We start from the raw sequence: 25,511 nt of genomic DNA, 5'->3' as shown, positions 1-25,511 counted from the left end.
GGGGTATGGAATTTGCATTCCTCCAATAATCTGATATTGCCCCGTATCTGAGGAGGATTGGAAGATTGTGGCCAGAGCCTCTGCAATTTCTACCCTTACTTTCCTCAGTCACATAGGATGGATCTAGTTTGGATCGGGTGATATTTCTATTTTGAGAGCTGCCAACCTTTCAAGTACCTCATCTTTACCTATTTTTGCCCTATCTGATATCGCTACGACCTCCTCCTTTACTGTGAAAGTGGCAGCATCCTCTTCTTTCTTGAAGACTGATGCGAAGCATTCATTTAGTACCTCAGCCTTGCCCACTGTCTCCACAAGAAGATCTTTTTTGTCCCAAATCAGTCGCACGCTTCCTTTGACTGCCCTTTTACTCATTGTTTAATCAGCCGCCTTGTATCCTTTCTGACCATTGTATTATCAGCCCTTATGTATCGTGACTGACCATTGTATTATCAGACCCCATGTATCCTCACTGACAATTGTATTCTCAGCTTACTGTATTTTTACTGACCAGAGTATTATCAGCCCCAATGTATCCTAACTGACCATTCTATTATAATCCTCCGGTATGCTTACTGACCATTCTATTATCATCATTCGGTGTCCTTAGTTACCGTTGTATTATCATCCTCTTGTGTCCTTACTCACCATTCCATTATCAGAGCCATGTATCTTTGAAGACCATTGCATTATCATCCACCTGCATCCTTTCTGACCATTGAATAATCAGCCCCGTGTATGCTAACTGACCATTGTATTATCATTCTCCTGTATCCATACTGACAATTGTAAACTCAGACGCCGTGTTTCCTTAATGACCATTGTATTATCATCGCTCATTTATCCGTACCTACCATTGTATTATCAGCCCCATTTATCCTGACTGACCATTACCTTATCAGACACCATGTACCCTTACTGACCATTGTATTATCAGCCCCCATTTATCCTTACTGATCATTGAATTATCAGCCCGCATGTATCTTATTGACCATTGGATGATCAGCCCCCATGTATCCTTAATGACCATTATTTTATCAGCCCCCATGTACGCTTACTGACCATTGTATTATAACCCCCCGTGTATCCTTACTGACCATTGTATTATCAGCCTCCATGTATCCTTACTGACCATTGTATTATCAGCCCCCATGTATCCTTAATGACCATTATTTTATCAGCCCCCATTTATCCTGACAGACCATTGTATTATCAGCCCCCATATGTCTTTACTGTCCATTGTATTATCAGACCCCATGTATCCTTGCTGACTATTGTATTATCAGCGCCCATGTGCCCTTACTGACCATTATATTATCAGCCCCCATTTATCCTTACTGACCATTGTATTATCAGCCCCCGTGTATCCTTAATGACCATTATATTATCAGCCACCATTTATCCTGACTGACCATTGTATTATCAGCCCCCTTATGTCTTTACTGACCATTGTATTATCAGACCCCATGTATCCTTACTGACTATTGTATTATCAGCCCCCACATACCCTTACTGACCATTTTATTATAACCCCCCGTGCATCCTTACTGACCATTGTATTATCAGCTCCCATGTATCCTTTCTGACCATTGTATTATCAGCCCCCATGTATCCTCACTGACTATTGTATTATCAGCCCCCATGTACCCTTACTGAACATTGTATGATAAACCCCCGTGTATCCTTACTGGCCATTACTTGATCTGCTTCAATCCATCCTTTTTTGTCTTTCGCACATTTGTTAAGTCCAACCCAGAAACTGATTTGAAAAATTCTGAAATTGCCGGCTGAATCCATATCACAGAATTAATCTGAACTCTGTCAGTAAAGCTGCTCTCTCTTCACATCAGTACTGTAAGACTGCGGGATTCATATTTTCTTCCGTCACGATTTTTTTTGAAGTAATATTTAGAATTATCGGTACCATCACTTCATTTCAGTAAAATGCTTGTTTACCTATAATTGACAATATAGAGTGATGGTGTTAAGGGATTAACCTGACCTGTTTGTTCAGTGACTGTAATTAATGTCAGTCAGTGTGTCGTTTAATTGTCTCACTGGAGTGTTCCCCCAAGATATAAATAGGGACTGTTTTCAAAGCGCCACATCAGAGTGTTTGATGCAGCTTTGCCTCCAGGTCAAACAGTGATCATTGGATCTCAGAGATAATGAAAGAATGTTCTGGTATATTCCAACTGAGCTTCGGATCCTGTGGGCACTTTATGATGTACAAAAGATTTACTATCCGCTCCTCGCTGCTGTTGGTGTTCCTGGTAAGTCATTATTTCAGCAATTAATTCTGTCAACCATATTTAACTGTATTTACTGTCCCTGTCCTTTAGACCCGGTTATGAATTGTATTCAGTGTAAGCCTCTTGTTCAGTGTCTGGTAATGCGCCTTGTTTCCTTCATGTAACATGTGAACAGTTGCCGATTCCCTGCTCCCAGTCCAATGAACAGTCTGTCCTTTTCATTACTTTTCATTACTTTCTTCAACTGATCGTCATTTTTATAGGATTCAACTGCTAATTTGACTGTTGGCTGTAAACAAGGAAGGTTGGTGGACGATTCTCTTTATTGAACAGCTTGCCCTCTGCTCTCTGCACTGAACCCTAGTATCGGATCAGAAATATGTGTTCACAGGTAACAGGAGTTTTAAGGTCTGCTGGTTATAGTTAATGACACTGATCTGTAGAAACCAGCGCTGACAGTCAGATCACCAATACACTCTGAAATATTGGACAACATCCAACAATGATTCAGCTCCAGGAGCTGTCTTACTTTCAACCATCTCCCGCTCTACCTTATGGTCATTGGTGCTCGATGGTCAGGAGAGGCTTTAAACTATAATATATATTCCAGTAAATTGTTTATTCAGTTATGTTTGAGTTGATTTATTTCCACTGTTTTCATTTCGTGCCGTTCCCGTGGGCCACATTACAGGAGATCTCAGTGATGTCCACATGGACTATCTGACATCTACTGTTGAAGCGCATTGGGACGTTTTACTATGTTAAAGGCGCTATATAAATGCAAATTGTTGTTGTTTATTCAGTTATGTTTGAATTGATTTATTTCCTTTGGTTTTGATTTAATCCCATTCCTTCAAATCACTTCGAAATTCCCAACTGTTTCACCTTTGACCCTCCATTCGCCACGATACTTCTGCATCGACTGATCTGCTCAATCTCACCCTCACCTCCACCTTTCATGCACTTTTCCCCAGTAAACCCCTTACTCTCTCTCACCCTGTTCGTTTTCCTTGGCACGACTTCCATCGTTGCTCCTTCAGGTCCAAGGGACGCAGATTTGAACACTTATGGCGCACGTCTGGATAAGCCATTAATCGGCAGATCTCGCTGGACCTCATCAAGCACTATCGGAACCTGCTCTCCTCTGTTAAAACTCCTCACTATTCCAGGATCACCCGGGAATGCGAAGATGACCCGGCTTCTCTTCACTACAAACCGTCTTCTTCAACCCCTCTTCCCTGCCCCCTCCACCCTCACTTCCTTCAAGTGCGAGGAGCTCATGGACTTCTTTGTCACTAAGATTGAGACCATTCATTCAGCTGCCTCTGCCGCTTCTCTCCCTTCCCCTCGTCCACCGAGCCAAACTTCCCGAAGGTCCCCGCCCCCCAGCCCTGAATCCACATCTTTCTCTAGTTTCTCTTCTATCTCCCCTCATGCCCTCTCCGAGCTCATCTTGACCATGAAACCAATCTGCTGCTCCCTCGGCCCTTTTCCCACTGAACTGCTGACCACCCAACTTCCCTTCCTGATCCCCATGCTAGCTGATATTGTAAACGATCATAGGGCCTGGACAATAATCAGTCAAAGATGTATGTTGTAGGTTCGTTAATCAAAGTGATTATTTAATGATTTACATAATTCTCACAAGCATCAAACAAATCAAACAATACATTCAAGCTTAAATCCAAGGATTTCAGCATCAAGGCAGAAGAGTGATCAGCTCTCTCTCTCTCTCTCTTGAAGTTTTCTTCTTTTGTTGTTGGACGTCCTTCCTCCAGGCGAAGCTTCTTAACGTTCCTCCAACGACATTAAAGAGTCTGCCACGATGTCCCATCTTTATATGATTTTGCCAGTTGGGGTGTGAGTAATAGTGAAGAGAAGTCCCATTTTGGCCACTCACCCACTATTGCATTAATGATGGACTGTTGGCTGGGCCACTCAAAACAATGTGACCCCAGGTGCGGCCTTTCCACCGTGTGAAACCACCGTGTGAAATCACCGTGTGAAATCACAGAGTGAAACCACCGTGTGAAATCACCGTGTGAAATCACAGAGTGAAACCACCGTGTGAAATCACCGTGTGAAACCACCGTGTCAACCCACCGAGTGAAACCACCGAGTGAAATCACCGAGTGAAACCACCGTGTGAAACCACCGAGTGAAATCACCGTGTGAAATCTCCAACAGCCTTTTCCCCGTGTGAAACCAGGTGTAAGTAACTTGAATTGTCTCTCCCAAAGATTTCAAACTCTCTCAGCACTGTTTTTCCAAGTTGCTATTTGTTGAGGTTCCTATCAGTTGTTTTGAGAACCAAAAGCCTGTTCGAAGCTTCTCGAAGTCTCTGCACATTGCTGCCTTTGCAGTTTAAACTTACAATGTCCGAATGTAATATCTAAAGGGGCAGAGTTAACTGTTTCCTTCCCGGTTCTCTTTTGTCTGATCCTGTCAACTTCCTTTCAAATCTGCCGTCATCACCCCATCCTCAAAAAAAACATCCATGACCTCTCTGTCCTTGCAAATTACCGCCCCCGTCTCCAACCTCCCTTTCCTCTCCTGAAACTTGTTGTCACCTCCCAAATACATGCCTTTCTTGCCTGAAACTGCACCAGTAACCTCTCCAATCAGGTTCCCGCCCCTGCAAAGCGCGGAATCGGGCCGAATCAAAGTCACAGATCACATCCTATGTGATTGACATTGGTAAACTATCCATCTTCATCCTTTGACACGGGTGATCACACCATCCACCTCAAACGCCTCTCGTCCGTTGTCCAACTGGGTGGGACTGCCCTCGCCTGGTTCCATTCTTTACCTTCAAGGTTTCTTCAGAGAATCTCCTGGATCGGCATATCTTCCCACCCCCGCACCGTTATCTCTGGTGTCCCCAAAGGAACAATCCTCCTATTTCACATATGCAAGCTTCCCCTCGGCGACATCCTCCGAAAGCACACTGTCAGATTCCAGGTGTACACTCACACCCAGCAGTACCTCAGCACCGCCTCTCCCGGCCCCTTCACTGCCTCTGATTTTTCAGACTGCTTGTCCAACGTCCAGTCCTGGATCAGCAGAAATGTCGTCCATTTAAACATTGCGAAAATTGAAGCCATTGTCTTCGGCCCCTATCACAAATTCCTTTCCCTCGCTATTGATTCCAGCCCCCTCCCTGGCCAGGATCTTAGGTTAAATCGGTCTAGTAGGCGTTCTACTTCATCTCCTAACCCAAGGTCACTGAGGCCATTGTAACTTCCAACTACCGACCCACGACAGGCCCTGGATTGGAGTTGGGCCCTGCTGGTGGTTTTGGTTTCCTTCTACACCGGGGCAGTCCTTTACAACAAACCCTCTCCGCAGCAGAAAGTTCTGTTGCAAGGAAAGTACATAAGAATATAAGAAATAGGGGCAGGAGTAGACCATCCGGCCCCTCGAGCCTGCTCCGCCATTCAATAAGATCATGGCTGATCTTCGAACACAACTCCACCAGTAATTAGATTCTGTCCCTGGATTCAATAATAACGCTGAACATTTCACCCTGAATTCGACCAGGCTGCTGCTTTTACTCCCAGTCTGAAGTAGAATTCCCTGTTTTTCTCTTCCTTACAGTGAACTTAGTGACGATTGTGATCCTGTCTGGAGGAAGGTGCGGTCTCTCCAAATGTGTCACTCGTTACCTGGTGTCCATGGCAGCGGCGGATCTACTGGTCGTTATCACTGATCTGATATTCAGGCAAATTCCTATTCTTTATTGGACTCAGTTTCAGTTCATTTGGGCCTTTAAAGTGTGTAATATCCACGCCGTCCTGCTTTACGCAGCCACAGACTGTTCTGTCTGGTTCACGGTCACTTTCACCTTTGATCGATTTGTGGCCATTTGTTGCCAGAAGCTGAAAACAAAATATTGCACCGAGAAAACGGCGGCTGTGGTTCTGGGAACAGTGAGTGTGCTGTTCTGTGTGAAGAACACTTTCTGTTACTTTATGTATGGAGATCAATATTGGATTAGTAATGATCCCTGGTTTTGTTTTGTATCAAATGATGTTATTTACTCTCAGGTGTGGGCAGTAATTCAATTCCTTCATTATGTTGTAACCCCATTTGTTCCATTTGTTCTGATTCTGCTCCTCAATGTTTTAACCGTCAGACACATTTTAGTGTCGAGCAGAGTCCGCAGGAGACTCCGGGCCCACAGCAGTGGGGAGAGTCCCAGTGACCCAGAGATGGAGAAGAGAAGGAAATCCATCATTTTACTGTTTGTTATATCGGGGAATTTTATCCTGTTATGGGCGGTGTTTCTGTTGTATTTTGTATGGTACCGATTATATGTGTTAGACTTTATTCCTGTGTATCTCCCTAAATTTGTACAAGAACTGGGATTTATGCTCCAGCTCCTGAGTTGCTGCACCAACACGTGTATTTATGCCGTGACCCAGACTAAATTCAGAGAGGAGTTGAAGAATGTGGTGAAATATCCCTTTACTGGAATTATTAAATTCATTAAATAATGAGAAGACTTTCCATCATTACAAGGTGTTGGTCTGGTGTTCTGCCCAATCCCCTCATCTCTGTGATACAAACACAGTGAGGCCGGTTTACATCCTTCACCGCCCTGATTTACTGACTAACAGGGACGGTAGAGGTGGGGAAGTCCGCGGAGCTCAGTCCCGCTTGATTCCTGCTGGTTTTTAGCCCCGCTCAGTCCTCTGGTGCGGCCTGGGGCGGGTGTATGAAGCTCCCGTCCGCCAGGCTCTTGTTTCATGTGTTTACACAAAGCGGGCGGGCGGGGCACACATGCAGCCCGTGGTGTGAGGACGAGAGAATCATATTTTAATAATCATTTAACGTCTCCTTAGGAACAGAGGAACAGGAGTCGGCCAATCAGCCCCTCGAGCCTATTCCTCCGTTCAATTGGATCATGGCTGATCTGTATCTCAACTCAATTTACCCCCTGGTTTTGCAACCCTTAATACCCTCGCCCAACAAAAATCTATCAATCTCAGTTTTGTAATTTTCTATTGACCCCCGGCATCAACAGCTTTTGGGGGAGAGGGTTCCAGATTTCCACTCCCTTTGTGTGAAGAAATGCTTCCTGACATCACCCCTGAACCTCTCATTTTAAGATTATGCTCCCTTGTCATGGACTAGCCCACCAGAAGAAATAGTTTCTCTCCATCTACCCTATCAAATCGTTTAATCATCTTAAACATCAATTAGATCACCCCTTAATCTTCTATATTCAAGGGAATACAAGCCTAGTCTGTGCAACCTGTCCTCATCATTTCACCGTTTAACCCCGATAACAATCTGGTGAATCTGCGCTGCACCCCCTCCGAGGCCAAATATCCTTCCTGAGATGTGGTGCCCAGAACTGAACGCAGTCTCCAGCTGGGGTCTGACCAGAGCTCTGTACAACTGCAACATAACTTCCACCCTTTTGTATTCCAGCCTTTTGTGATCAGGCCCAACGTTCCATTAGTCTTTTCAATTAGTTTTTGTACCTGTCCATCAGCTTTTAATGATTTCTGTACTTCGACCCCAAAATCTCGCGGCACTTCCACAGTTCCCAGCTTCTCGCCATTCAGAAATTACCCTGATCTTTCTTCGGACCAAAGCGGATGACCTCACACTTTCCAACTTTGAACTCCATCTGTCACAGTTTTGCCCATTCACTTAATCTATCAATGTCCCTTTGCAACTATCTGCTCCCATCTACAATATTTATTGTGCTACCTGACTTGATGTCGTCAGTAAACTAAGATATACGCTTCTATATTCCTTCATCCAAGTCATTTATAAATACAGTGAAAAGCTGCGGTCCCAGTACAGTTCACTGGGGACACCACTAGTCACATCCTGCTGATTGGATTACAGACTCATTAAACCTACTCCCTGTCTCCTAACTCCGAACCAATTCCCTGTCCAAGCCAATAGATTGCCTCCAATTCCATGCACTCTCGATTTTATTAACAAACTCCTTTGTGGAACCTTATCGAACGTCTTCTGAAAGTCCATATAAATAACATCCAGAGACACGCCATTGCCGACCACATTAATTACCTCCTCAAAAAATTTAACTGGGGGTTCATTCGACATGACTTACCCTTTACAAATCCATGCTGCTCTCTCTGATCAGCTCCAATTTTTCCAGATGCTCAGTCACTCTGTCCCGAATAACAGATTCTACTAACTTCCCCACAATTGATGACAGACGAATGGGTTTATAATTTCCTGCTTCATCTCTACTTAATTGAAAACTATTTGAACAATGCGTTGATGTACAGGGAATAAAGTGGTGATGTATCGGGTATCAGGTGGAGATGTACCGGGTATAATGTGGTGATGTACCGGGTATAAAGTGGTGATGTACAGAGTGTGAAGTGGTGATGTACAGGGTATAAAGTGGTGATGTACAGGGTATAAAGTGGTGATGTACAGGGTATAAAGTGGTGATGTACAGGGTATAAAGTGGAGATGCACAGTGTATAAAGTGGTGATGTACAGGGTATAAAGTGGTGATGTACCGGGTATAAAGTGGTGATGTACAGGGTATAAAGTGGTGATGTACCGGGTATAAAGTGGTGATGTACAGGGTATAAAGTGGTGATGTACAGGGTATAAAGTGGTGATGTACAGGGTATAAAGTGGTGATGTACAGGGTATAAAGTGGAGATGCACTGTGTATAAAGTGGTGATGTACAGGGTATAAAGTGGTGATGTACATGGTATAAAGTGGAGATGTACATGGTATAAAGTGGGGATGTACAGGGTATAAAGTGGTGATGTACAGGGTATAAAGTGGTGATGTACAGGGTATAAAGTGGTGATGTACAGGGTATAAAGTGGAGATGCACAGTGTATAAAGTGGTGATGTACAGGGTATAAAGTGGTGATAAGATCATGAGAGACAGGAGCAGGAGTAGGCCATTCGGCCCCTCGAGCCTGCTCCGCCATTCAATGAGATCATGGCTGATCGGATTTTTCCCTCAACTCCACTTTCCCGCCCTTTCCCCATATCCTTTAACTCCCTTGCTGATGAAAAAATTGTCTAACTCAGCCTTGAATTTATTCAATGACTCAGCCTCCACAGCTTTATAGGGTAAAGAATTCCAAAGATTCAAGACCCTCTTGGAGAAGAAATTCATCCTCATTTCCATCTTAAATGGTCGAACCCTTATTCTGAGACTATGCCCCCTCGTTTTAGATTCCCCCATGAGGGGTAACATCCTCTCAGCATCTACCCTATCGAGTCCCTCAGAATCTTGTATGTTCCAATAAGATCTCCTCTCATTCTTCTAAACTTCAATGAGTATAGACCCAACCTGTTCAATCTTTCCTCAAAAGGCAACCCTTACATGCCCGGAATCAACCGAGTTAACCTTCTCTGAACTGCCTCAAATGCAGGTATGTCCTTCCTAAAATAAGGGCACCAGAACTGTACGCTGTGCTCCAGGTCTGGTCTCTCCAGCACCCTGTGAGGTTGTCGAATGACTTCCCTGCTTTTATACTCCATCCCCCTAGAATTAAAGGCCAATATTCAATTTGCCTTCCGGATTACCTGCTGCACCTGTATGTTGACTTATTGTGTTTAATGTACGAGGACACCCAGATCCCTCTTTACTGCAGCAATTTGTAGTATTTCTCCCAAAGTGGATGAATTCACATTTTCCCACCTAATATTCCATCTGCCTAATTTTTGCCCATTCACTTAACCCGTCAATATCCCTTGGCTGACACGTTGTGTCCTCATCCCAACTTGCTTTTCCACCTATCTTTGTATCATCATCAAATTTGGACACAAGACACTATGTTCCTGCATCCAAGTCATTGATAGATATTGTAAATAGTTGAGGCCCCAGCACAGATCCCTGCGGCACCCCACTAGTTACAGATTGCAATTTTGAAAATGACCCTTTTATCCCGACTCTTTGTTTTATGTTTATTAGCCAATCTTCTATTCATGCCAGTATATTACCACCAACACCATGAGCTCTTATCTTGTGCAGTAACCTTTTATGTGGCACCTTATCTAATGTTTTTTGGAAATCCAAATATACTGCATCCATTGGTTCCCCTTTATCCACCCTGCCCGTTACTTCCTCAAAGAACTTTAATAAATTTGTCAGACATCACTTCCCCTTCATAAGACCATGTTGACTCTCCTTGACTGTAGTTTGATTCTCCAAATGTCCTGCTACTACTTCCTTAATAATGGATTCTTGCATTTTCCCAAAAACAGATGTTCGGCTAACTGGTCTGCAGTTATCTGCTTTCTGTCTCACTCCCTTCTTGAATAGGGGTGTTACGTTTGCGGTTTTCCAATCCGCTGAGACCTTTCCAGAATCTAGTGAATTCTGGAAAATTCCGAACAATTCATCCACTATCTCTATATCCACTTCCTTTCAGACACTCGGATGAAAGCCATCAGGTCCAGGGGACTTGTCAGCCTTTAGACCCATTAGTTTACCACGCACTTTTTCTCCAGTGATAGTGATTGTTTGAGGTTCCTCACTCCCCTTTGCCCCTTGATTTTCTATTATTATTTCTCGGTTATTAGTGTCTTCTACTGTGAAGACTGATACAAAATATATGTTCAATTTCTGTGCCATTTCCTTGTTTTCCATTATTATTCTCCCAGTCTCACCCTCTAAGGGACCAATGTTTACTTTCGCTGCCCTCTTCCTTTTTATTTTCTTGTCGAAGTTTTTACTGTCAGTTTTTATATTTTTTGTTAGTTTACTCTCATCATTTATTTTCTCCCTCTGTATTATTATTTTCGTCATCCTTTGCTGGTTTTTAAATTTTTCCCAGTCTTCATGCTTACCAGTAATCTTTGCCATGTTGTATGCTTTTTCTTTTAACCTGATACCATCCTTTACTTCCTTATTTAGGCATGGTTGGTTCACCCTTTTTGTGGAGACTTTCCTCCTCACAGGGAAATATGTTGTTGCGAGTTATAAAATATCTCTTTAAATGTTTGCCACTGCTTATGCACCATCATACCATCGAACCTGTTCACCCAGTCCACTTCAGTCAGTTCCACCCTCATTCCTCTATAATTGCCCTTAATTAAGTTTAATACAATAGTTTCAGACCCAAGATCCTCGCTCTCAAACTGGATGTGAAATTCTGTCATGTTATGATCGCTGCTTCCCAAGGGTTCCTTTACTTTCAGATAACTAATTAATCCTGTTTCGTTACCCATTACCAGATCCAAAATGCCCTGTTCCCTGGTTGGTTCCTCGACGTATTGGTCTAAGAAACAGTCCATAATACACTCTATGCACTCCTCCTCAGGGCTATTTTTTTCCAATATGTTTTGTCCAATCTAAGTGAAAGTTAAAATCGCTCATGATTATTGCATTACCTTTTCTTTACAAGCCCCCCTGATTTCCTGATTTATATTTTGCCCTACAGTGTAGCTACTGTTCGGGGGCCTATATACTACTCCCACCAGTGATTTCTTTCCCTTGCTATTTCTGACCTCCACCCAAATTGATTCGACATCTTGATCTGCTGAGCCAAGATCATTTCTCACTATTATACCAATTTCATCCTTTATTAACAGAGCTACCCCACCACCTTTACCTTTTTTCCTATCCTTCCGAAATGTTAAATTACCCTGAATATTGAGCTCCCAACCTTGGTCATCTTGCAACCACGTCACTGTAACGGCCACGAGATCATACCCATTTGTTTCTCTTTGTGTCGTCAATTCATCTATCTTATTATGAATGCTGCGCGCATTCAGATAAAGAACCTTTAATTTTGTCTTTTTACCATTCTTTCCTACCCCGGTCCCATTTGCTCGTGTTGTACGCTCTGTCCCTTCCTGACACACTCTGTTTGTCATTACCCCCATCACTTTCCTGTACTACTTCCTTGTCTTTTCTCTTTATCAATCTAAACTTCGCCCCACCTGCGTCCTCCGCCCCTCTATTTAGTTTAAAGCCTTCTCTACCGCCCTAATTATTCGTTTTGCCAGGACACTGGTCTCAGCATGGTTCAGATGAAGACCATCCCAACGGAACAGCTCCCTCTTTCCCCAATACTGGTGACAGTGCCCCATGAATCGAAACCCACTTCTCCCACACCAATCATTGAACCACACATTCATCTCTCTGATCTGATTTACCCTGTGTTAATTTGCTCGTGGTTCAGGTAATAATCTGGAGATTATCACCTCTATGGTTCTGCTTTTTAATTTAGTCCCTCGCTGCTCAAACTCCCTCAGCAGAACCTCTTTCTTAGTCCTACCTATGTCGTTGGTACCTACGTGGACCACGACAACTTGATCCGCCCCCTCCCACTCAAAGTTTCTCTCCAGCCCTGAGGAGATGTCCTTAACCCTGGCACCGGGTAGGCAACACAGCCTTCGGGACTCTCGCTCTTGGCTGCAGAGAACAGTGTCTATCCCTCTAACTATACTGTCGCCTACGACAACCACATTCCATTTTACTCCCCCCACTTGAATGGCCCCCTGAACCACGGTGCCGTGGCCAGTTTGCTCATCCTCCCTCCAGTCCCTGCACTCGTCCTTCAAGAACCTCGTATCTATTGGACAAGCGCAGAGGCTGAGGCTCCTGCAATGCTACCTCCTGGATCCCCGTACCGGGCTCACTCGCAGTCACACCCTCCTGTCCCTGACCACGTGCCAATTCTACAGTATTAAGACTAAGGGGCGTGACTGCCTCCTGGATCAAAGTGTCCAGGTAACGTTCTCCCTCCCTGATGCATCGCAATGTCTGCAGGTCGGACTGCAGCTCCTCAACTCGGAGCCGAAGATCCTCGAGCTGCAGATACTTACCGCAGATGCAGTCGCCCTGGACAAAACTGTCCAGTAGCTCCAACATATTGCAGCTGCAACACATCTCCTGCCCTGTCATAACTATTTAATTTATTTAATTGATTACTACAATGCCCATCAAATTATTTTTAGGTTGAACCAAGTACTGGCCTTGTTTAATTTATTAAATTAAGTTTATTTTTTTTAAATGCAGTTTTATGCTGTAAGTTACTGAGCCCACAGTCCTACGAAAGAAGAAAACAGAAGAGATACTCACCACCAACCACCGAACTGTCTTACCTGGGACATCACACTGCAGTTTGGTTTTGTTGTTGCTGTGACCCGCTCTCGGTCCGCTCCGCTTTCCTCTCCGCTCCGCTCTCCTCTCCGCTCTCTGTCCGCTCCTCTCCGCTCTCGGTCCGCTCCTCTCCGCTCTCGGTCCGCTCCTCTCCGCTATCGGTCCGCTCCTCTCCCCTCTCGGTCTGCTCCTCTCCCCTCTCGGTCCGCTCCTCTCCGCTCTCGGTCCGGTCCTCTCCGCTCTCGGTCCGCTCCTCTCCGCTCTCGGTCTGCTCCTCTCCGCTCTTGGTCCGCTCCTCTCCGCTCTCGGTCCGCTCCTCTCCGCTCTCGGTCCGCTCCTCTCCGCTCTCGGTCCGCTCCTCTCCCCTGACTCATCAAATGCACCTCACTCCTTACTGCACTGAATCCCCTCACTCACCAAATTCCCAATTATAGACTCTGTCGAAACCAGACTCCGTCGATAGCTGCTACTCCGTGCTCCATCACTCTAACTTGTGGTCAGGATTGAGGATTGGGGTCAGTGGTTCGGGCTGGTGGGTAGGATTGAGGATTGGGGTTAGTGGTTCGGGCTGGTGGTTAGTATTTATATGGCTGGTCCAGTTAAGTTTCTGGTCAATGGTTTCCCCCAGGATGTTGATGGTGGGGGATTCGGCGATGGTAATGCCGTTGAATGTGAAGGGGAGGTGGTTAGACTCTCTCTTGTTCGAGATTGTCATTGTCTGGCACATGTCTGGCGCGAATATTACTTGCCCCTTATCAACCCAAACCTGGATATTGCCCAGGTCTTGCTGCATGCGGGCTCAGATTGCTTCATTTATCTGAGGGGTTGCGAATGGAACTGAACACTGTGCAATCATCAGCGAACATCCCCACTTCTGACCTTATGATGGAGGGAAGGTCATTGGAATAAAGAAGGATAAGGGGGAAGATCCTGTCTCTTTCATTCTGGTTTACAGATGTACTGTCTCTTTAAAAAGCCAGAGAAACATTACCGTCCCTTTAAAAAGCCAGTTGACTGTCACTGTCCCTTTAAAAAGCCTGATGAATGTTACCCTCTTTTTAAAAGCCTGATGCATGTTACTGTCCCTTTAAAAAGCCTGATGAATGTTACCGTCTTTTTAAAAAGCCTGATGCATGTTACTGTCCCTTTAAAAAGCCTGATGAATGTTACCGTCTTTTTAAAAAGCCTGATGCATGTTACTGTCCCTTCAAAAAGCCTGATGAATGTTTTCCCACCTGTTAGCACTAACGACATTGTGTTCTTTTTATTTTTATTTATTAACTACACTGTGTTATTCACCCATTACTCCCCCCTCTCTGTCCTGAATTGATCCATTTGTTTGAAGCCACAACAGAAATGTCCAGTTTTCTCCTGGAGTTTGATTTCAATCAGGTTGAAAAATGTTGCAGAGTTTCAGCCAATGAGGGAGATCCGGGCTCAGCCCCGCCCACTCGGTGCCGCAAGTCCCGCCCCTCACTCACTCCCATTGGTTGGAGGACCCGTACCCGCTCGGTCCTCCAGCCCCGCCCCCTCACTTCCCGTCAATCACCCGGGCAGTGTGAGCTGAGCATGCGCTGCGGGCGAATGGCGACTGAGGGAGAGGCGGAGGGGAAAGAGCTGGAGAGAGCGGGTTAATAAAGGGCTGGGATCGCAGGGCCCAGAAACACCGAGTGTAGGGCCCAGGACCCGAGAGAAAACAGGCGGCATTATCCCCCCCTCCATTATCCCCCCTCCATTACCCCCCCTCCATTATCCCCCCTCCATTATCCCCCCTCCATTACCCCCCCTCCATTATCCCCCCTTTCCCCCCGTTCGTGACACGTCGGTTCAAGCGGAAACGCAGCAAGCGGCCCGTGGGCCCCGCGCATGCGCCAAACTGCAGGACTGTCAGGGAGCGTCTGTAAACGATGAGAAACGGTGACGGTAAAGGAGCGTCTGCAAATGAAGGAGAAAAAGTGATTGGGTCAGGGAGTGTCTGTAAATAAAGGAGAAATGGTGATGATCTGGGAGTGTCTGCAATTGAAGGTGAAATCATGATGCATCAGGCAGCGTCTGTAAATGAAAGAAAAATAACAATGTGTCAAGGAGCATTTGTATGGAAGGAGAAATCATGATGAGTCAGGGAGCGTCTTTAAATGATGGAGAAATCATGTTGGAGCAGGCAGCTTCCAGAAATGAAGGAGAAATCATGCGTCAGGGATCGTCTATAAACGAAGAGAAATGGAGACGAGTCACGGGGTGTTAGAGAATCATACTTACCTATTTAACACACAGGCTAAAAATCAACATAACAAAAATATAAAGACAAATCATCAGCAATATTATATCAGCGCTTTTCATCAGTTCACTTCAAGGCAGTTTGCAAAGCTCTGTTGCCAGTCTGATTAACCCTTTCCTGAAAGAGAGACAACTCCTGCTACTTCCCCCTCGACCATGTCCCCACCACTGAAGATCATCAATTCTCAGAACGTTACTGACCTCATCTCTTCAGGAGGAGAAACCAGTCATTATAGAACTGAACCCAGCCAGAGTCAGCACCTTCAGGGGAGGAGAGAGAGGGGAACCAGTGAGTGTAGAACTGCACCCAGTCAGAGTCAGCACCTTCAGGGGAAGAGAGAGAGGGGAACCTGTGAGTGTAGAACTGAACCCAGTCAGAGTTAGCACCTTCAGGGGAGGAGAGAGAGGGGAACCAATGAGTGTAGAAATGAACCCAGTCAGAGTCAGCACCTTCAGGGGAGGAGAGAGAGGGGAACCTGTGAGTGTAGAACTGAACCCAGTCAGAGTTAGCACCTTCAGGGGAGGAGAGAGAGGGGAACCTGTGAGTGTAGAACTGAACCCAGTCAGAGTTAGCACCTTCAGGGGAGGAGAGAGAGGGGAACCAATGAGTACAGAACTGAACCCAGTCAGAGTCAGCACCTTCAGGGGAGGAGAGAGAGGGGAACCTGTGAGTGTCGAACTGAACTCAGCCGGAGTCGTGGGAGTGAGAAAACTGGATATGGAGTATGGAATTTAGAAATGGTGCGATGGGTTTGGATTTCAGCAGAGGGAGGAGGGAGAGTGTGTGGGACGGGGATTTACAGCTTTGGGGGAACAAGAGATGAAAGAATGTTCCATTGAAACTGGAATTGTCTGTTCTGAATTTCTATCCTGTATTTACAGTGATGACTTTTGTAAACTCCTTTTACAGGGCACTAGAAGGGGAGGATTAACAGACCAGAAACTCAAATCAAACATCACGTCAAGATCTGATAGAGACACTCGATTCATCAGGACCTGAATATCATCGGCCTTTGAGTATGGAAGGAAAAAGCACCATTCACAGAGGGGAGAGGCCGTGGGAATGTGGGGACTGTGGGAAGGGATTCAATTGCCCGTCCCAGCTCGAAACTCATCGACGCAGTCACACTGGGGAGAGGCCGTTCATCTGCTCCGTGTGTGGGAAGGGATTCACCAAATCATCCCACCTCATTGAACACAAATTTGTCCACATTGATAAGAGACCGATTAAATGTTCTGAGTGTGAGAAGAGCTTTAAAAACACAAAGGATCTGTTGACACACCAGCGAGTTCACACTGGGGAGAGACCGTTCACCTGCTCCGTGTGTGAGATGCGATTCATTCAGTCTTGCCACCTACTGACACACCAGCGAGTTCACACTGCAGAGAGGCCGGACCTCTGCTCTGTGTGTGGGAAGGGATTCACTCAGGCTTCCAACCTGTTGAGACACCAGCGAGTTCATACTGGGGAGAGGCCGTTCACCTGCTCCGTGTGTGGAAGCAAATTCAGTTTTTCAGCCAGCCTCAGTAAACACCAACTTGTTCACACCAATAAGAGACCCTTTAAATGTTCTGACTGTGAGAAGAGCTTTAAAAGCACTAAGCATCTGCTGAAACACCAACGTACTCACACTGGGGAGAGGCCGTTCACCTGCTCCGCATGTGGGAAGGGATTCACTCAGTCATCCCACTTGCTGAGACACCAGCGACTTCACACTGGGGAGAGGCCGTTCACCTGTTCCGTGTGTGGGAAGGGATTCACTCAGTCATCCCACCTCCTGTCACACCAGCGAGTCCACAAGTGACTGCAGTGGTTGGATTCTGCTGCTATTGCCGCTGTTAATCACATCCAGGACTGAACCATGTTCATTTTCGCAGTTGGTGATTGTTTCTGCTGATGTTAATGACATGTAGCCGTGGTATCCAGGGAAGGGATCGGTAACACGCTGCAATTTAATATTTTGATACATGTGAAATAAATCAGCTTTGCTTCAAACACACAGTTTGTCAAGTCCTTGAGTTCTCCAAGGTAAGAGGAGACTATTTGACGTCCTGTTACCCACTGTTCCATTTTTGGATCTTTCTCCTTTCTAACTCTGGATTATTTCAGTTCTCATACCTTCAGTTACTCTCATGGACAAGTCCCAGCTCTCCATACCTCCCAGATTCCTTCTCCTAACCTCAGTATCCAGGGAAGGTATCGGTAACAGGCCCGGGATCAATAAACACTGAACAAAGTCTGTTAATTACTCCACTGTAGGGGTGAGGGCTGTAACAGGTGAGTGTGATCCCCTCCCCAACCAATGTGTGACGCTTCTGCAGTCAAATATCCTTCTGCCACTCACTCTCCCGACTCAAGGGTGAAGAGTTGCCACTTAACTGGTCTTGGAGCTTGACCACAGCCTGTGGATCTGTGACCCCAGTGGAAGTCGGCACCTTCAGTCGTGGTGAGAAACCCCCTGTGAGCAGAGTGAGAATAAAATAAATGAGGCACTGGGACACTGAAGCCCCGCCCACTCATTGTTCCTGATCGCTGGGACCCTGAAGCCCCGCCCACTCTTTGTTCCCAGTCACTGGGACCCTGAAGCCCCGCCCACTCTTTGTTCCCTGTCACTGGGACCCTGAAGCCCCGCTCACTCTTTGTTCCCGGTCACTGGGACCCTGAAGCCCCGCCCACTCTTTGTTCCTGGTCACTGGGACCCTGAAGCCCCGCCCACTCTTTGTTCCCGGTCACTGGGACCCTGAAGCCCCGCCCACTCTTTGTTCCCGGTCACTGGGACCCTGAAGCCCCGCCCACTCTTTGTTCCCGGTCACTGGGACCCTGAAGCCCCGCCCACTCTTTGTTCCTGGTCACTGGGACCCTGAAGCCCCGCCCACTCTTTGTTCGCAGTCACTGGGACCCTGAAGCCCCGCTCACTCTTTGTTCCTGGTCACTGGGACCCTGAAGCCCCGCCCACTCTTTGTTCCTGATCGCTGGGACATTGAAGCCCCGCCCACTCTTTGTTCCCGGTCGCTGGGACCCTGAAGCCCCGCCCACTCTTTGTTCACGGTCACTGGGACCCTGACGCCCCGCCCACTCTTTGTCCCCACTCACGGGGAGCCTGGAGCCCCGCCCACTGTATGTTCCTGCAACAGGAAGGCTGCGCCTGCGCAGTTCTGCTGACAAACGTCCTGACCTTCCTCTACAAAAATGGCGGTGGGAGACCCGCGCCTGTTATCGGAGAATGAGGCTCACGGCTTCAATCCTGGTGAACACGCCCGCTCCGATGGAATCTGAGGCCGCGCTCTATCTTTATAAACCCTGCGGCGAGGGCTTGCCCCGTTTATTAATCTCCTGCCCCCGGGCTCTTTTCCCTCCACCAGACCCGCGGCTCCGGACAGAAGTCACTCTCGCGCCTGCGCGTTGGACTCCTTTAATAGGGAATAGGGCGTATTCGCATTCGCGCTGCACTCTGGGTAACTCGGACCGCCATTGGAACCATTTTATTGGCGATTGCTTTGATCGGCGGGGTCCGGGGGGACGGTGGGGGAAACGGGGGGATCAGCGAAAATAAATGGAACTTGATCGGAACATTGGAGCCCGGGGCTCGGCCGCCACATGGAGCGGTCTCCGCCCCGCGCCAGGCTCGCTGGGCCGCCATTAACCGGAAGCAACAGGAGACTGTCGCCATTCTTAAAGGGACAGTGAGCGGACTGTCTCTGCCGTTGGCAGTTAAAGTGCTCCCTTCGACTCCAAGTTGTGTTTTTGTGGTAGTGAAACGCACAGTGCGTCTCCTCAACCGTGGGGCTGAGGCGGATCTTTAAAGGGACAGTGGTTCCCTTCTTTTACATAGAATTACTTCGAGATGACAGCAGAGAAACAGGCCATTCGACCCAACTGGTCGAAGCCGGTGATAATGCTCCACACGACCCTCCTCCCTGCATCATTTAACTCCTTTCTGTGCATGTTTATTGTTAAAGGTACAGTGCCACTTCTTACCTGTTGGAGTGGTGCAAATATTTAAAGGGACAGTGACTCCACTTTCTGTATATATTTATAGTTAAAGTTACAGTGCACCTCCTTACCTGTGGCAGTTGGCGGGGTTTCAGTGTCTCTGTTCCCAACCTGGTTCCAGTCACCAGGAGACAAAATCATTGACTCATTTAATGTGTTCTCACGCTGCACACAGGGGTTTCTCACCGTTCTCTTAGCTCCTTCCCTCAAGCTGCTGACACGCGCTGGGGTGAGTCTGATTCCCAGAGATTTCTGAAGTAACAACCCCAGGGTCGACTTCCATTTTAAAGTCCCGAGGGTTAGAATCCCCATCTACACTCCCAGGGTTAGAATCCCCATCGACACTCCCAGGGTTAGAATCCCCATCTACACTCCCAGGGTTAGAATCCCCATCGACACTCCCAGGGTGAGAATCCCCATCGACACTCCCAGGGTTAGAATCCCCATCTGCACTCCCAGGGTTAGAATCCCCATCTGCACTCCCAGGGTTAGAATCCCCATCTACACTCCCAGGGTTAGAATCCCCATCTACACTCCCAGGGTTAGAATCCCCATCTACACTCCCAGGGTTAGAATCCCCATCTACACTCCCAGGGTTAGAATCCCCATCTACACTCCCAGGGTTAGAATCCCCATCTACACTCCCAGGGTTCGAATCCGCATCTGCACTCCCAGGGTTAGAATCCCCATCTACACTCCCAGTGTTAGAATCCCCATCGACACTCCCAGTGTTAGAATCCCCATCGACACTCCCAGGGTTAGAATCCCCATCTGCACTCCCAGGGTTAGAATCCCCATCTGCACTCCCAGGGTTAGAATCCCAATCTACACTCCCAGGGTTAGAATCCCCATCGACACTCCCAGGGTTAGAATCCCCATCTACACTCCCAGGGTTAGAATCCCCATCGACACTCCCAGTGTTTGAATCCCCATCTACACTCCCAGGGTTAGAATCCCCATCTTCACTCCCAGGGTTAGAATCCCCATCTACACTCCCAGGGTTAGAATCCCAGTGTACAATCCCAGTGTTAGAATCCCAATGTACAGTCCCAGGGTTCGAATCCCACAGGAACGTAGGAACAGGAGTAGGCCATTCAGCCCCTTGTGCCTGCTCCGCCATTTGATAAGATCATGGCTGATCTGTGATCTAACTCCATATCCCTTAATACCTTTGGTTGCCAAAAAGCTATCTATCTCAGATTTAAATTTAGAAATTGAGCTAGTATCAATTGCCGTTTGCGGAAGAGAGTTCCAAACTTCTACCACCCTTTGTGTGTAGAAATGTTTTCTAATCTCACTCCTGAAAGGTCTGGCTCTAATTTTTAGACTGTGCCCCCTCCTCCCAGAATCCCCAACCAGCGGAAATAGTTTCTCTCTATCCACCCTATCTGTTCCCCTTAATATCTTATAAACTTCGATCAGATCACCCCTTAACCTTCGAAACTCGAGAGAATACAACCCCAATTTATGTAATCTCTCCTCGTAACTTAACCCTTGCATTCCAGGTATCATTCCAGTAAACCTACGCTGCACTCCCTCCAAGGCCAATATGTCCTTCCGAAGGAGCGGTGCCCAGAAGTGCTCACAGTGCTCCAGGTGTGGTCTAACCAGGGTGTTGTACAGCTGCAGCATAACTTCTGCCCCCTTGTACTCCAGTCCTTTAGATATAAAGGCCAGCATTCCATTAGCCTTCTTGATTATTTTCTGCACCTGTTCATGACACTTCAATGATCTATGTACCTGAACCCCAAAGTCCCTTTGGAGATCCACTGTTTTTAACTTTTTACCATTTGGAAAGTACCCTGTTCTATCCTTTCTTGATCCAAAGTGGATGACCTCACATTTGTCTACATTGAATTCCATTTGCCACGATCCCCATGTACAGTCCCAGGGTTAGAATCCCCGTGTACAGTCCCAGGGTTAGAATCCCCATGTACAGTCCCAGGGTTAGAATCCCCGTGTACAGTCCCAAGGTTAGAATCTCTTTATACAGTGCAGAGGGTGCAGTCGGAAAATGTCTGCCTGCGTGTGTAAATTGTCTTCAGTCGGTTGTATCTGTGTGTAGCATGCTTGTAATTTCCTTCTGTGTCTCGAATGTGTGTTGTTTGTGTGTAGTTTGAGTGTGTAATTTGTGTCTGTGTGTCGTGTGTGTACTATGTGTAGTTTGTGTGTCTAATATGTGTCTGTGTAGTGTGTCGTATTTGTGTGTGTAGTTTGTGTCTGTGTTTGTTTGTTTACAGTTTGTGTCTGTGTGTAATCTGCCTGTGTTGTTTGTATGTGTGTAATTTCTGACCGTTTGTAGCATGTGTGTTGTTTGTATGTGTGAGTTAGGTATTTTTCATTCGTTCATGGGATGTGGGTGTCGCTGGAGGGCCAGCATTTATTGCCCATCCCTAATTGCCCTTGAGAAGGTGGTGGGGAGCCGCCTTCTTGAACCATGCAGTCCATGTGGTGAAGGTTCTCCTACAGTGCAGCTAGGAAGGGAGTTCTAGGATTTTGACGCAGCGACGATGAAGGAACAGCGATATATTTCCAAGTCGGAATGGTGTGTGACTTGGAGGGGAACGTGCAGGTGGTGTTGTTCCCATGTGCCTGCTGCTCTTGTCCTTCCAGGTGGTAGAGGTCATGGGTTTGGGAGGTGCTGTCGAAGAAGCCTTGGCGAGTTGCTGCAGTGCATCCTGTGGATGGTACACACTGCAGCCACAATGTGCCAGTGGTGAAGGGAGTGAATGTTTAGGGTGGTGGATGAGATGCCAATCAAGCGGGCTGCTTTGTCCTGGATGGTGTCGAGCTTCTTGAGTGTTGTTGGAGCTGCACTCGTCCAGGCAAGTGGAGAGTATTCCATCACACTCCTGACTTGTGAACTGGGAACTGAGGTTAAGGGATATGTCAGTAGAGATGCAGTGGCAGACATTTAATGGGATATTTCATAACACTCAGCAAAGATACATTCCAGTGAGAAATAAAGACTCTCGGGGAAGGACGTACCATCCGTGTCCAACTAAGGAAGTTAAAGATAGTATCAAATTGAATGAAAAAGCATACAATTCCGCAAAGATTAGTGACAGGTCAGAAGATTGGTCAAAATATTAAAAAACAGCAAAGAATGACTAAAAGAATAATGAGGGAGAGATTGGAGTACTGGAGAAAGCGAGCTAGAAATATAATAACAGATAGTAAGAGTTTCCACAGGTATTTAAAAAGAAGAGTAAGTAAAGTGAGTGTTGGTCCTCCAGAGAGTGAGTCTGGGGAATTAATAATGGAGAATAAGGAAATGGTGGATGAATTGAACAGATATTTTGCGTCCGTCTTCACTGGAGAGGATACAAATAACATGCCAGAAATAATTGTGGATCAAGAGGTGAAAGGGAGGGAGGAACTTAAAACATTTACAATCACCAGGGAAAGGGTTTTGAAAAAAATATTAGATCTAAAAGCTGACAAGTTCCTCGGTCCTGACGGACTTTATCCGAGGGTATTAAAAGAAATGGCTGCAGAGATAGTTGGTGCATTGGTATTAATTTTCCAAAATTCCCTAGGTTCTGGAAGGGTCTCATCAGATTGGAAAATAGCAAATACTCCTCTATTCAAGAAAGGAAGGAGACAGAAAGCCGGAAACTACAGGCCAGTTAGCTTAACATCTGTCATGGGGAAAATGCGAGAATCTATTATTAAGGAGGTTCTAGCAGGGCACTTAGAAAATCTCAATGCAATCAGGCAGAGTCAACACGGCTTTGTGAAAGGGAAATCGTGTTTGACTAATTTATTAGAGTTCTTTGAGAAAGTAACAAGCAACGTGGATAAAGGGGACCCTGTGGATGTGGTGTGCTTGGAGATCCAGAAGGCTTTTGACAAGGTGCCACACCAAAGGTGACTACACAAAATAAGAACTCATGGTGAAGGGGGTAACATATTTGCATGGATAAAGGATTGGTTAGCTCACAGGAAACAGAGAGTCGGCATAAATGGGTCATTTTCAGGTTGGCAAGATGTAACAAGTGGAGTGCCACAGGGATCAGTGCTTGGGCCTCAACTATTTACAATCTGTATCAATGATTTGGATGAAGGGACCAAATGTATTGTTGCTAAATTTGAGAATGAGACAAAGGTAGTTCGGAAAGTAAGTTGTGAAGAGGACATAAGGAGTTTATAAAGGGATATCGATAGGTTAAGTGAGTGAGCAAAAATTTGGCAGATGGAGTATAATGTGGGAAAATGTGAACTTGTCCACTTTGGCAAGAGGAATAGAAAAGCAGTATTTTATTTAAATGGAGAGAGATTGAAGAACTCTGAAGTCCAGAGCGATCTGGGTATCGTAGTACATGAATCACAGAAAGTTAGTATGCAGGTACAAGAAGTGATTAGGAAGGCAAATGGAATGTTCCCATTTACTGCAAGGGGAATGGAATATAAAAGTGGAAATGTTTTACTACAGTTGTTCAGGGCATTGGTGAGACCACATCTGGAATACTGTGTGCAGTTTTGGTCTCCTTATTTAAGAAAGGACATAATTGCTTTGGAGGCGGTTCAGAGAAGGTTCACTCGACTGATTCCTGGGATGAGGGGGTTATCTTATGAGGAAAGGTTGGACAAGTTGGGCCTGTATACATTGGAGTTTAGAAGGATGAGAGGTGATCTTATTGAAACACATAAGATCCTGAGGGGAATAGAAGGGATAGATGCTGAGAGGATGTTTCCACTTGTGGGAGAGACGAGAACTGGGGGTCTCCCATTTAAGACGGAGATGAGGAGAAATTTTTTTTCCCTGAAGGTCGTGAGTCTGTGGAACTCCCTTCCCCAGAGAGCGGGGGAGGAAGGGTCATTGAATATTTTTAAGGCCGATTTAGATAGATTCCTGATTATCAAGGGAGTCAAATGTTATAGTAGGTAGACGGGAAAGTAGGGTTGATGTCACAATCAGATCAGCCATGATCTTATCAAATGACAGATCAGGCTCGAGGGGCCGAATGGCCTACTCCTGCTCTTAATTCGTATGTTTATACGAGTGAGGAATATGAACACCATGAGGTTACAGATTGTGTTGGATTCCAATTCTGCTGCTGCTGATGGCCCACAGCGTCTCACGGATGCCCAGTTTTGAGCTGCGAGATCTGTTCTGAATCTATCCTATTTAGCACGATGGCAGTGCCACACAACACGTTGGATGGTGTCCTCAGTGTGAAGACGGGACTTGGCTCCACAAGGACTGTGCGGTAGTCACTCCTACCAATACCGTCATGGACAGATGCTTGCCTTGTTTGCCCTCCCCAATTGCATTACCTCACACTTCTCTGGATTGATTTCTATTTGCCACTTTTCTGCCCACCTGACCAGTCCATTGATATCTTCCTGTAGTCTACAGCTTTCCTCTTCACTACCAACCAGGCGGCCAATTTATGTATCATCTGCAAACTTCTTGATCAAGTCCTCCACATTCAAGTGCAAATCATTAATATATACCACAAAAAGCAAGGGACCAATAGTGAGCCTTGAGGAACCCCACTGGAAACAGCCTTCCAGTTGCAAAAACATCTGTCAACCATCACCCTTTGCTTCCTGCCACTGAGCCAATTTTGGATCCGACCAGCCACTTTCCCTTTGATCCCAAGGGATTTAACTTTTTTGACCAGTCTGCCATGTGGGACCTTGTCAAAAGACTTGCTAAAATCCATGGATACTGCATCAAACGCGTTGCCCTCATCGACCCTCCTCGTTACCTCCTCATAAGAGTCAATCAACTTAGTCAGACACGACATTCCCTGAACAAATCCATGCTGACTGTCCTTGATTAATCCGTGCCTTTCTAAATGACGATTAATACTGTCCCTCAGAATTGTTTCCAATCATTTGCCCACCACCGAGGTGAGGCTGACTGGCCTGTAATTACTCAGTCTATCCCTTTCTCCCTTTTTAAAC

The 25,511-nt window shown here is 46.2% G+C and overlaps 1 protein-coding gene across 3 annotated transcripts; it reads left to right on the top strand.

Annotated features, from left to right (window-relative positions):
• The first annotated feature begins 14,943 nt into the window (after positions 1-14,943).
• Positions 14,944-17,592, top strand: LOC137315683 (zinc finger protein 551-like). Of its 3 annotated transcripts, none has more exons than XM_067980192.1 (2): positions 14,944-15,247; positions 16,512-17,592. In XM_067980192.1, the coding sequence occupies exon 2, from the start codon at positions 16,621-16,623 to the stop codon at positions 17,404-17,406; it is 786 nt and encodes a 261-aa protein (XP_067836293.1). In that variant the 5' UTR covers positions 14,944-15,247; positions 16,512-16,620; the 3' UTR covers positions 17,407-17,592. The 3 variants fall into 3 exon arrangements, with proteins under 3 accessions (XP_067836293.1, XP_067836294.1, XP_067836292.1); XM_067980193.1 differs by lacking the exon at positions 14,944-15,247 and adding an exon at positions 15,267-15,349; XM_067980191.1 differs by lacking the exon at positions 14,944-15,247 and adding an exon at positions 15,763-15,890.
• Positions 17,593-25,511: the final 7,919 nt, after the last annotated feature.

Source organism: Heptranchias perlo, unplaced genomic scaffold, assembly GCF_035084215.1.
Source record: "Heptranchias perlo isolate sHepPer1 unplaced genomic scaffold, sHepPer1.hap1 HAP1_SCAFFOLD_56, whole genome shotgun sequence".
In the NCBI taxonomy this organism is placed as follows: Eukaryota; Metazoa; Chordata; class Chondrichthyes; order Hexanchiformes; family Hexanchidae; genus Heptranchias; species Heptranchias perlo.
Note: the sequence above shows the minus strand (reverse complement) of the source record. Positions and strands in the feature narration are given on the sequence as shown.